This window comes from Protobothrops mucrosquamatus, unplaced genomic scaffold (assembly GCF_001527695.2).
Source record: "Protobothrops mucrosquamatus isolate PMUCROS unplaced genomic scaffold, P.Mucros_1.0 scaffold304, whole genome shotgun sequence".
NCBI classification, from domain to species: Eukaryota; Metazoa; Chordata; class Lepidosauria; order Squamata; family Viperidae; genus Protobothrops; species Protobothrops mucrosquamatus.
In genome coordinates this window covers 120,468-132,963 of record NW_015386646.1, presented here as the reverse complement: position 1 = coordinate 132,963, position 12,496 = coordinate 120,468, and the positions used below count along the sequence as shown (strand labels likewise).

General features: G+C 35.9%; 1 protein-coding gene across 1 annotated transcript in view; it reads left to right on the top strand.

The window, feature by feature from the left end:
* The window catches only part of USP24 (ubiquitin specific peptidase 24), a 78,971-nt gene that overhangs the window by 57,396 nt on the left and 9,079 nt on the right, over positions 1-12,496 (top strand). The window contains exons 46-60 of the mRNA XM_029283976.1: positions 104-245; positions 1,353-1,472; positions 1,929-2,149; positions 2,815-2,939; positions 3,475-3,616; positions 4,497-4,647; positions 6,020-6,115; positions 6,762-6,865; positions 6,960-7,073; positions 7,369-7,465; positions 8,541-8,657; positions 10,721-10,813; positions 11,544-11,646; positions 11,800-11,921; positions 12,164-12,277. Of these exons, the coding sequence (XP_029139809.1) occupies positions 104-245; positions 1,353-1,472; positions 1,929-2,149; positions 2,815-2,939; positions 3,475-3,616; positions 4,497-4,647; positions 6,020-6,115; positions 6,762-6,865; positions 6,960-7,073; positions 7,369-7,465; positions 8,541-8,657; positions 10,721-10,813; positions 11,544-11,646; positions 11,800-11,921; positions 12,164-12,277 (1,861 nt within the window). The remainder of the gene's footprint in view (positions 1-103; positions 246-1,352; positions 1,473-1,928; positions 2,150-2,814; positions 2,940-3,474; positions 3,617-4,496; positions 4,648-6,019; positions 6,116-6,761; positions 6,866-6,959; positions 7,074-7,368; positions 7,466-8,540; positions 8,658-10,720; positions 10,814-11,543; positions 11,647-11,799; positions 11,922-12,163; positions 12,278-12,496) is intronic.

Sequence of the window (12,496 nt, the reverse complement as noted above, 5' to 3'; positions counted from 1 at the left end):
ATAGACAAAATCTTACAGCTTTGTTGACATATAGGGTACATTTGTGAATTCTTAGTTTTTGTTTAAAAATCTTAATATTTTATTCTTTTTCTTAATGTTGTAGGTATGAACGAGAGGAAGCCTTTATGGCTCTCAACTTAGGGGTCACTTCATGTCAAAGTCTAGAAATTTCACTGGATCAGTTTGTTAGAGGAGAGATCCTGGAAGGAAGTAATGCATACTACTGTGAGAAATGTAAAGAAAAGGTAATTCTTCTACTTTATCTAAGAGTTAAAGTACTTCGATTTTTCTATGGGAAGAGATCCCTCTGGATTCATTAGTGTTCTGAGAAATTTTGAGTCTATTCCTAGCTTTATATGCTTCATATGTGCTTGTTTTTTTAATTAAATCTTTATTCAACCTTTCTTCAGGGTTAAGATAATATGTATAGAAATCCCTTATTTTTTTTCCTTACAATTATCTTGAATAATTGTGAATCCTCAAGATTTTCCTCTGATTTTCAAGCTGAAAAAGAATATGAAACGTTGTCATAAGACCATTTACAAGCTATAGCTTGTGTCCTTTCTTTGCAATCCTATATTTATGTATGTTCTAGTTGTTGGAAATTTGTAGAAATCAACACTTTTAACTTTGTTGCCATGATTACTAAAAATCTTCAATTTTTCATTTCATTTTTATATTTGGGAATTAATTTTGGTTTCCTACCAAATGAAAATAATTGTTTTATGTATACATTTTCAGTAGACATATTAAAGACTTAAAGTGAATTTAAGAACTGTTTCTTTAAAAATGCTGCAAAGGGAAAAAGAAATGCAAGGAAATTAGCACACTGAATATTTTTGTAGTTTGGTACCCTTTAAAAAAAAACCTACTAAAAATGTAATACTTTATCCTGCAATATGCAACTTGGAGAATCATGTAGTCTCAGAGCCACTTACTGGTTCTCTGAAAGTTCCTGTTTTTCTTGTAAAATACTAATTTTATATTTTCATGTGATATTTTCCGTGCCATGAAACTTATCCTAAATCTGTATTTATAAAGAGCTTGTTGAAATACTTTTTGATTACTTTGTACAGAAAATGATGTAAAATTGTTAGCATTGTCAAAAAGAACAGTATAAACAACACTGTTGAAAAGGATAGCTTGCTGAATTTGCTTCAAGGTAAAAAGGAACTGAAAATAGTTTCTCTAGTAGTGTCACTAGATTGATAATGCTATCAGAATGAGCTATAATATTTGTGAAACAAATTTAAAATTTACTCCTGGTCTATAGGAGTAAAGTAACAAAGTTCCTATAGATAAGCAGTAGACCAAAATAAGTATTTAGCTGAAACTTTGGTTTATTTTTTAAGAGAACCACTGTGAAACGGACCTGCATTAAAGCTCTACCCAGTGTATTAGTGATACACCTCATGAGATTTGGATTTGATTGGGAAAGTGGACGTTCCATAAAATACGATGAACAGATCAAGGTAAGCTTATCTTGTTTACATTTGTCTACCTTTTTAAGGACACAGTTTTTGTTTTTATGATCGCTATACATGTAGCCTGTCTATATTAAAATAGGTGCATGGACTAGTAAAGTTAAAGGTAAAAAATACTTCTACCTAAAGATATATGGTGATGACGATGAGGATAAAAAATGTAATAACTTTTTTTCTATAGATATAACATAATTCATTATGGCTTTTTTTTAAAGTTAAAATTTTTAGTTTTCCTCAAAGGATCTTTTTGAAAAAACTAGGCAGAGTTCGGGAGAAACTGAAAATGCTATGATTTTACCCAACCAATAAAGTAATTTATTTTATTCTATCTTCATCTTGGTTTTATAAATTTATAAAAATCTAGGTTTTATACATTTTGTATAATTGAAGAAAATTTATTAACATGCAACGTACTTTAAGTTTAATCTGTTTCATTTTAAACAGTTCCCTTGGATGCTGAATATGGAACCCTATACAGTTTCAGGAATGGCTCGCCAAGATTCTTCTTCAGAAGTTGGTGACAATGGACGAAATCTAGATCAGGGATGCAAAGGGTCTCCACAGAAGAAAGTGGCTCCTTCAGAAAACTATGAACTAGTTGGCGTAATTGTGCACAGCGGTCAAGCCCATGCAGGCCACTACTATTCTTTTATAAAAGATAGGAGGTAATTGGAAATAACTGTATTCTCATGCGGAGTGGTCAGTTGGTGATTTGCTAGATTAAAAGCTAGATTATCATTCAGGTGTTGAATTATAAATCTTGATGGCAAACATTTTTATGTAGCACACCAAGCTTTATAAACTTACATCCTCACTGAAGTAATACCACCAGATTGGATTAATCTTTTCCTTTTACAGATTGCTCCATAAACTGATTGCCTAGGACTGTTTGTGAAGCTATAGATGTAAAAGCAGATATGAAATACAGTGTATGTTGGTAAACTAGAATATTTGTATGTTGATATGTTTTGCAAACTTGGCTTAACAGAAGACAGGAAGAATATATATAACACTCTTTTTCAGAGTGCCATTGTTATGTATGCGAACTAACATAGATATAGAAAAGGGTTATTGACAGACTCGGAGAAATCCCTAGATTTCCAGAAACACCAGAAATGCAACAAATAATAAAAGTAATCTTCAAAATTTCCAAAGACTTAATAAATCTGATGAATGTTGATTGGGGATGAAGGAGTGAAAAGTAAAAAAAAATAGCATTTAAGATATAAGTTGTGCTAAAGTTTTATTTTAAGGCATCACCTGAAACATTTAAAACACCATGTTCAAAAATGAATGTAATCTGGGGTGGGTTTTTTTTCTGTAACCACAGGGGAAGTGCGAAAGGAAAATGGTATAAATTTAATGACACTGTTGTTGAAGAATTTGAACTTAATGATGAAACTTTGGAGTATGAATGTTTTGGAGGAGAGTACAGACCAAAGGTTTATGATCAATGTAAGTATAAGCCTACATTTTAATTATCTCTTACAAATGTTTTTAGCATATTTTAATCTACTTGTTAGGAGCAGTCATTTGAAAAAAACTTTAATCAAATCTTGAAACTCACAAATTTGACTTACATATACTTTAATTAGGCTACTAATTCATTTTATGGAATAGATAACATAAAAATAAGCACTAATAAATAACAGATGGTTCTGAGTTAAAAATGGAATAAACTATATAGCCAGCTGAGCAATGTAAAATTACTTGCCTTGGTGTTTCCCCCTAGAAATCTTAGTAAGTAAGTTAATAGCATTGGTTGTGCCAAGATGAATAGGACTTCAGGAATAAACTGGGGAAGACAAATTTCTGTTTAGTCCCTTCCAGATGAGACACACAACTATTCGAGTGCTTTTACTACAGCCGCTTTAATTACTATCATAAACTACTTTATGAAAATGTACTTAAGGTGTACTCTTACTATTGGAATCAGGTTTCCCAATCAGAATATTTCCGTCCTTCACTCCTTCCTTCCTTCCTTCTTCAGCAAACCCATATCCTGATGTTCGCCGTCGCTACTGGAATGCCTACATGCTCTTCTATCAACGAGTCTCTGAACAGAACTCCCCAGTCTTGCCAAAGAAAAGTCGAGTCAGTGTTGTGCGTCAAGAAGCTGAGGATCTCTCCTTGTAAGCTTTCTTACCTTTAAAATCCAGCATTTGATTCGTGTACAAAATTTCAGTACTTCTGACTTTCCAAAATTAAGGTTATCCTGTCCATAGAGAACAAAACCTATTTAGAAGAGTATCCTTGAGCCTGTGTCTGACTATACATAATCCCAGGACAAGTTGCAACATGTTCAGAGCTTGGGAAAAGCCAAGAGAAGTTTGAAAAGAAAAATGTTTCTATATAGCTTTTTTTTTTTTCTTCCTAGTGAGGAAGCAAGCAAGTTTTGAGTGCTATCTAAAACCCATAGGTCTAGCCATCAGAATCCTCGGCCAATCACAGCATTATTTTAATTTGACAGATGGCTTCCTGCCAGCTAGTGATTCCCAGCATGATACTTAATTATATTAACAGTTTTTGCCACAGCTGTAAATGTGGTTGACCACATTAGTGAATCTGTGTTTTTATCCATTGCTTTAGATTTCTATCCTTTTAAAATATGTATTTCTTGTCCTATACCAGGGGTAGGCAACCTTGGCCCTTTTATGACTCGTGGACTTCAACTCCCAGAATTCCTGAGACAGGCACGCTGGCTGAGGAATTCTGGGAGTTGAAGTCCACAAGTCATAAAAGGGCCAAGGTTGCCTACCCCCTATCCTATACTAACCTCAAATAAATCCCCAGTTTTATTTATGGAGAAATAGACCTCACACATTCATTTAAGAAATTTGCGAAGAGGTGATTGTTGTATAATAGATAAGTATTTAATACATGAATAATGACAGAATTGAGTTCATATTTACCTATACAAGCCGTGCAATCAAATGTACAATGCAGGATGTACACTAAACTTGAAGTATAGAAACTGATGGACAATTATGTTTGTAATATCATTTTCTTCAGGTCTGCCCCATCTTCTCCAGATATTTCACCACAATCGTCTCCACGTCCCCACAGACCTAGTAGTGATCGTCTGTCCATTTTGACCAAATTGGTTAAAAAGGGAGAAAAGAAAGGCTTATTTGTGGAGAAGATTCCAGTTCGAATATATCAGGTAAGCCATTATTACAGTAGATGGATACATTGTTAAAAAGTTAGATTTTCATGGTCATTTGCTGAAGTATAAATATATAATTAGTATTCCTTTATATAGTAGTTTCAGTTCTGAAACAACCAACAAATAATAGAAATTTACATTTTGCTAATTATCAAAAATTGACTTTGCTTGTATCAACTAATTTAAAGAACATACTTTAAGTTGCTGTTTGAAGAATCCATGCCTATTTATAAATGATATTGCTACAGTTCTTTAGCAGTCCCAAGCATTTACCATTCCAAGCATTTGATAAAACAAGAATCTTGTGTTAATGAGAAAGAAAAAGAAGGCAAGGAGAATGACCCATAAAGAGTATCTGAAGTAAAATTGAAAGAATAATTAAGATCAGAAACTTTATTTAGTCTAAACAAAATCTTGTTTATGCCAACACCATTTATGATACCTCTCCATAACTTTCTGCCCTTGGAAAACATGCAGTGAAACCAAAGAACTACATGCAGGAAAGTGAAGATCTAGTTTAATTAGGAATGAAAGATTAAAATATATTTCAGAAGTATGAACACATAGAACAAAAGTTAGTGTGAGTGCATATGATAAAAGGAGGAAGACATAGATTCATTTATTGTTCCTTTTTAGCACCTTGCATAACCCAGCTTATTGTGAAAGGAAATGGTATGCTTTTTAGGCATGTATGAAGCAGAATAAAATAAGAAAGTGGTTTTTTTTTATTGAGATTTCTAATATATGTATATATAGCTTCTGAATACCCTGTACTCCCTTATATTGATGATGATGATGATGATGATGATGATGATAATAATAATAATAATAATTAATAATAATAATAATAATAATAATAATAATAATAATAATAATAATAATAATAAAGTTGGAAGGGACCTTGGAGGTCATCTAGTCCAACCCCCTGCTCAGGCAGGAAACCCTAAATCATTTCAGACAAATGGCTGTCCAGCCTCTTCTTAAAAACTTCCAGTGTTGGAGCATTCACAGTTTCTGGAGGCAGGTTGTTCCACTGATTAATTGTTCTCACTGTCAGGAAGTTTCTCCTTAGTTCTAGGTTGCTTCTCTCTTAGTTTCCATCCATTGCTTCTTGTCCTGTCTTCAGGCGCTTTGGAGAATAGCTTGACTCCCTCTTCTTTGTGGCAGCCCCTGAGATATTGGAACACTGCTATCATGTCCCCCCTCGTCCTTCTCTTCGCTAAACTAGACATACCCAATTCCAGCAGCCTTTCCTTATATGCTTTAGCCTCCAGTCCCCTAACCATCTTTGTTGGTATCATATTTTTATAGTATCATATTTTAAACATTTCCTTGATACTGATTATTACAAGTACATATTGTTTTTCAGATGGTGAGAGATGAAAACCTGAAATTTATGAAGAACAGGGATGTCTACTGCAGTGACTATTTTAGTTTTGTTCTGTCACTAGCTTCGTTAAATGCCGTGAGTAGTGAATTTAATATTTCAGTTATTAATTCCATGCAACATCGGATATACTACCCTGTGAACTCCCAAAAGGTGGACAGGGCTAGCCTCTAGAATTATCTTAGCATAATCAAGGCTCCTTCAAAGGTCTGGAGATCTATGTTCACCAGATCTCATAAGTTATCAATATTTTGGACGGGTTGTGCCAACAGGCTTGAAAGAGGTCCTGCATGGATCAAGTTATTCTGGATAATTATTGTCCAATTTTAAATATTTCTTTTTGTAGGGATGTTTGGTGAGAGAATGGAGGGGATCAACTGTTGAGCATGTTAAAGAAATTGATTTATCTAGATATTTATTTCATCTGGATTCAGGTGTGGCCACATGACAGAAACAATACTATTTAATATCATATTTTTCTGAACCAGTGCGAGAATTAGAGAGTGGAAGTATTGTTTAGTAGTGAATAGTTTCAGTCACTGGTTATGGGGAGAAAGAGGTTGGCTTGGAGGTCATTTATTTCCCTGAGTGGTAGCTTGAGAGAAACTTTTTCATTTTACAGTTTCTTGTTAAAACTGGCGTTTACAACTTATAGTTCTAAGAATTGTGTTTAAGAAGTCTAACTGAAATGCAGTCTTATATAACCTAATGTCTCTCTGTCTAGACAAAGTTGAAACATACCCATTATCCGTCTATGGCAAGAGTGAGTTTACAACTAGCAGTCCAATTTCTGTTCCAAACTTATCTGCGAACAAAGAAGAAACTCAGGTGACCTTTTATTTAAAATTTCTTTTTCTGAAGAATACACATATACTCATTCTTTTCTGGTCATACCAATGTTCCTCTGTTTGCTTCCTTTAAGGACTGATACAGAAGAATGGATTGCAACTATTGATGCTTTAGTTTCTAAAAGTTTTGATGCTTGTCAGTGGTTAGTTGAATATTTAGTTGAAGCTGAAGGACGAGAACTTATTAAGTAAGTCAATCTGTTTGATAAGATTCCATGACATCATATCCTTCTTTCCAGTTCACAAGTCTTCCCCTGCTTATATAGCTCTTATTTATATAGCTATGAAAAAAATACCCTTTACTATGTGCAGAGATATCAGCAAGCCTGTGGTTTGTAGATACCCCAAGAGGCAATATCTTATCTAGTCTCTCTAATCTCAAAGGCATGTGAATATTAGGTTTCCCAGTAGGAAAAAAAAAGCAATGATGATTTAAATTAGAGCATGAAAGAATTCACTTCTCAATGATGGGGTATTTTTCAGAACGTTTCTGCTGGAATGCAGTGTAAGAGAAGTGAGAGTTGCTGTAGCCACAATCCTTGAAAAAACCTTAGACAGTGCCTTGTTTCATCAAGAAAAGGTCAGTAATGTACAGATAACACACTGCTCTATTACTCATTGCATATTATTGATTTCTATCATTTGTTCACCTGAAATCAGTTAACAAGAATCATATAATTTCTAATTGCTATGAATGTAATGTTTAAACTCAGTAGATATTTTTTTTTATGAAAACACCTGTTATGATTCTTTTAAAAACTTGTTTCACGTCTTTCAGGTTGCAGGGTTATAATAGAGAATGGTCAAGGTTTAGTCAGGCTCCAGAGGCCAGAGAATGAGGCTTTTTACATTTATTTGCTTACCGAGCACAATTTAAGGTCCTGAAATTAATCCTAAAAGTGTTAGCTGGTTTATGCCCTGGCTAACTGAAAGATTATTCTCTCTCTTCAAGCAGCAACATCTGCAAGAGGGACCCTTCTGAGAATGTCCCAACCACCAAACCTGCTTATTTGACAAGCTGGAAAATGTTTGCCCTTCATTACTGGATGTTCTTTTTTTTTCTTTTTTTTTTTTCGGGGCTCTTAATATCAATTTTAGTATTAAATTTATATTTTTTGGATTTTAAAAAAATATAAAGGTATAAAATATGAAACTTGTTGTGACCAAATTATGTCAAGTTTGTTTAGACCAGGGGTAGGCAGTCTTGGCTCTTGTATGACTCGTGGACTTCAACTCCCAGAATTCCTGAGCCAGCCATGCTGAGGAGAAAGGGAGAGGTTTCCATGCTGAGCCATGCTGGCTCAGGAATTCTGGGAGTTGAAGTCCACGAGTCATAAAAGAGCCAAGGTTGTCTACCCCTGGTTTAGACTTTCTACTGAGTGATTTATTTAACTACTCCATCATTGCTCAGAACCGAGGTTATTCTACACTTTCTGTATATTGAAACCTACATATGACCAGTCTTTTTGTTCTGATGCTGTCTGATTTCTAAGACTCTAAGAAAGTGTCAGCTTTTGTTGCAAACTTTGGGGGAATTTTTTTTTTTTTTTTTTTGCTTTCAGGTGTTTTTTTATATTCATTGCAAACCTGAATTATTAAATTACTAAACTGATAATTTCAAATAAAGCCCTTCTTAACTTCTGCTTTTTTGACAGCTAAAAAGCTTGCATCAGCTAATAGAAGTGTTGCTGAGTCTATTGGACAAAGATGTCCCTGAGAACTGTAAAAATTGTGCCCAGTATTTCTTCTTGTTCAACAATTTTGTACAAAAGGTAAAGGAAAAAAACTATTCTACTTCTCAGATTGTTGTAATTAGATGAAAGAATGAAGCTACTTTACAAAAAGTTTGCAGTATCACATAGAAGAAAAAAAAGCTGTCCTTTGCCAAGTGGAAGTTCTCTATCGTATACAAAGTTTCTACTTGCCTACCCCTGGCCTATACCATAAGAAAAGTAAACTGAAGTTCAAAGTTCTCCGAGGGAAGGTTTTTGAGAAAGTGCCAGAAGGCTCCGGGAGAAGCGGATTATCACAAATGAAGGCGAATGTACGTGTCCCAGGATAATGTTACAGGATCCAATCTGGGTCAGTCACCAGGACCAAAGGTTTTTAGTCTTCCGAGCTTTCAGACTCATGCTGAAGCCCATCCTCAGAGAACCTCTCTCTAGCGGAGTGTGTGCTTTGGGCTATTCAGTGTGTGCTATTTATATGGTGCCTGTTGTGTGTGGCTTTTTAGATGTTGATTGGGGTGTTTATTTATTTTATTTATTTATTTATTATTCGAATTTATATCCCGCCCTTCTCCTCGCGGACTCAGGGCGGCTGACAATCGATTAAAAACACCAATAACAATTACAAAATTAAAATTAATTAAAATGAAATATTTAAATATTGTCTGATTAAAATATGATTAAAACCCCTCTAAAAACCCCTCTTAAAAATTGCCCTAGGCCAGTCCCNAAAAAAAAGCTGTCCTTTGCCAAGTGGAAGTTCTCTATCGTATACAAAGTTTCTACTTGCCTATACCAGGGGTAGGCAACCTTGGCTCTTTTATGACTCATGGACTTCAACTCCCAGAATTTCTGAGCCAGCACAGCTGGGAGTTGAAGTCCATGAGTCATAAAAGAGCCAAGGTTGCCTACCCCTGGCCTATACCATAAGAAAAGTAAACTGAAGTTCAAAGTTCTCCGAGGGAAGGTTTTTGAGAAAGTGCCAGAAGGCTCCGGGAGAAGCGGATTATCACAAATGAAGGTGAATGTATGTGTCCCAGGATAATGTTACAGGATCCAATCTGGGTCAGTCACCAGGACCAAAGGTTTTTAGTCTTCCGAGCTTTCAGACTCATGCTGAAGCCCATCCTCAGAGAACCTCTCTCTAGCGGAGTGTGTGCTTTGGGCTATTCAGTGTGTGCTATTTATACGGTGCCTGTTGTGTGTGGCTTTTTAGATGTTGATTGGGGTGTTGACGGCTGGCTATTAAGCCATTGGCTGTGCTGCACTACTATTGACTGAGGAGGGGCCGTTTCCCAAGCTTTTAAGTTCCTTGAGGATAGGGGCTCCAGCAGGAGTCCGAAAGCTCAGAAGACTAAACCTCTGGTCCCGGGGACTGACCCAGATTGGATCCTGGAGAAGTGGATTATCTGAGCCTTTTCAGTCAGGATTCAGGCCTAGATATGGTACTGAGACAACATTGGCTGTGCTTGTGGATGACTTCTGATGGGATGGGGTAGAGCATCCATCCTGGCCCTCCTTGATCTTTCTGAGGCTTTCTGTACCATCAATCATGATATTATTTTGGGATGGCTCAGGGGGTTGGAGTGGGAGATATCATGTTACAATGGTTCTCCTCCTTTCTCCAGGACCAGTTCCAGTTGATATTGGAAAGGAAGCAGATTTCTTTTTGAGCCTAAGAATTTAAAGTAGTCTGAAGACGTACAGGCATTAACCTCATCTTGTACTGTTGATGCTGTTTCAGATGCCACCCTTTGCTATTCTTTGCACAGTAGTTCACAGAACAGTATAATAAGTAGATTTTAGTTATAGGTGCTATATTATAATTACCTCTTAATTGTTATGTTACAGTTCTTGCAGATCAATCACAATGATCTCTTATTATTGAGCTAATAATGGGGGGGGGGAACCCAAAGGAAAAATTCCCAGGTAGTTTGGTGTCACAGAACCATTCAAAGTCTGGAGATCAACATAGTTAAATGTAATGGAATAAATTTTAAGAAGCATTTCACAGTAGATGCTTGATCAATAATAAATAATGTTTAGCCTTTTTGTGCAGTCTCTCCATGCTTTCTAGAATATAACCCTCTTTTTCCTGTCTTTTACAGCAGGGTATAAGAGCCTGTGATCTCCTCCTCAGGCATAGTGCCTTGAGTCATATGATCCGTTTCCTTCTTGGTCCCAACAGGCAGAATAACCAGGTATGAATGTAGAGATAACACTTCAGTCTCTGAGAGAGTGTGTGGTTTAGTCTAGTTCATAAGCTTATTAGTAAATCTAATTGTTGGGACTTTGTGAAGACCCATTCATTCTGCAGGCTTTGCCACAATCACTGCTTCTTTTGAATGCAGGAAGACTGCAAGAATTGTAATAATATTGTTTTTCCCCAAGAACGGCAACGTCACCTTGCAATTACAGCTTCTGTTCATTCAGAAGTAGCCCCTAACTAGGAAAGTATGACAGCTGTTTGGCCTAAATTACCTCTAACTGCTAATTATGGGACTGTCAGATAAATGTGATTCAGCACAGTTAAACTTAAATGATTCTGAATTTCTACTTCTTGAACTACCCTTTATGCCCGTGAATGGTATTTTCAGTCAGGTGTTGACAGTTTAAGGGAATACATAGCTTGGAAACTGGCTATGCTAGAAAGTCTAATCTATCTGCCTTTCAGCCTGCCCATTCTCTTGGAACTACTTGGAGTTTCAGGATGATGTAGCTTACGCTCATCTTGAATAGAGAACAACTGCTACTTATTTAGGCTGTGGTAGCTTTTTTCATCCCTCACAGTCACCAAATCACTCTGAAAGCATGCTCTTGCCATTCAGCCTGGCTGAACCAGTCTTTGATAATATGCCTTTATGAATGAAAAGATACATTAAAGGAGCTATTTGTGCTTATATGATGCTTGGTATATTCTTAACAAAACAGAACCGCAGGTGGAGTTCGGCACAAGCCCGGGAATTTGGCTTTCTCCATAATACTGTGGCACTGTTTGTCTTGCATTCGGATGTCTCCTCACAGAGGAATGTAGGTAAGTCTTCCCAGTTTTTCTTGATGATCCTAGCTAGATGGCCGTGTGTTACAGCTGCAGTATGTTTGCCACCCCGGATCATTTTTAAATTATTATTTATCATCAGTGTTTCTCAGGACCAAGTGTAGTTTTATATTTGTACTTCCTTTATAGCTCCTGGTTTGTTTGCTCTGCATTCGCCCCTTAGCATTACTACTTCAGGGCCACTCCTGGCCCTTCATGAAGAAGTAGAAGCTTTGATATTCCTGTCTGAGGGGAAGCCTTATTTAATGGAGGTAAGCATCTATTTTACATTTATTTTACGATGGGTTAAATATAATACTAAATGAAAGCTTTAATCAAGTTGGTCTAGAATCCAGTCTCACAACATTGTTTAGAAACGATGTTATTACAACTACAATACTACATCCCAAATTGTGAAGAGATACCAGATAAGTATGTAATGAAATGCTTGCCAAGTTGTACTGTCTACTGATTTTTTAAATAATAATAATAATCCTCTGCTCTCCTTTCAAAGGTGATGCATGCTTTAAGGGAGCTAACTGGATCCCTGTCGACCCTTATTGAGATGGTGGTCTACTGCTGCTTTTGCAATGAGCACTTTTCCCTTACCATGTTGCATTTCATCAAGGTAAATTTTTGTAATAAATATTCAAGACATGAATTGTTCTAGAATTGACAGCCAGTTCCTGAGGCACTGATTTAAGTATATGCATTCTGCTGTAGAAATTTTAGTTTCCATTGTGTTGGCAACTGCTTATTCCTTATGAATCTAAGGACTGATACACACTTTAGTTTTCAGTGCTATTACTTTAAGGAGTTACAAAATGTCTATGATTTCTTATTCTTC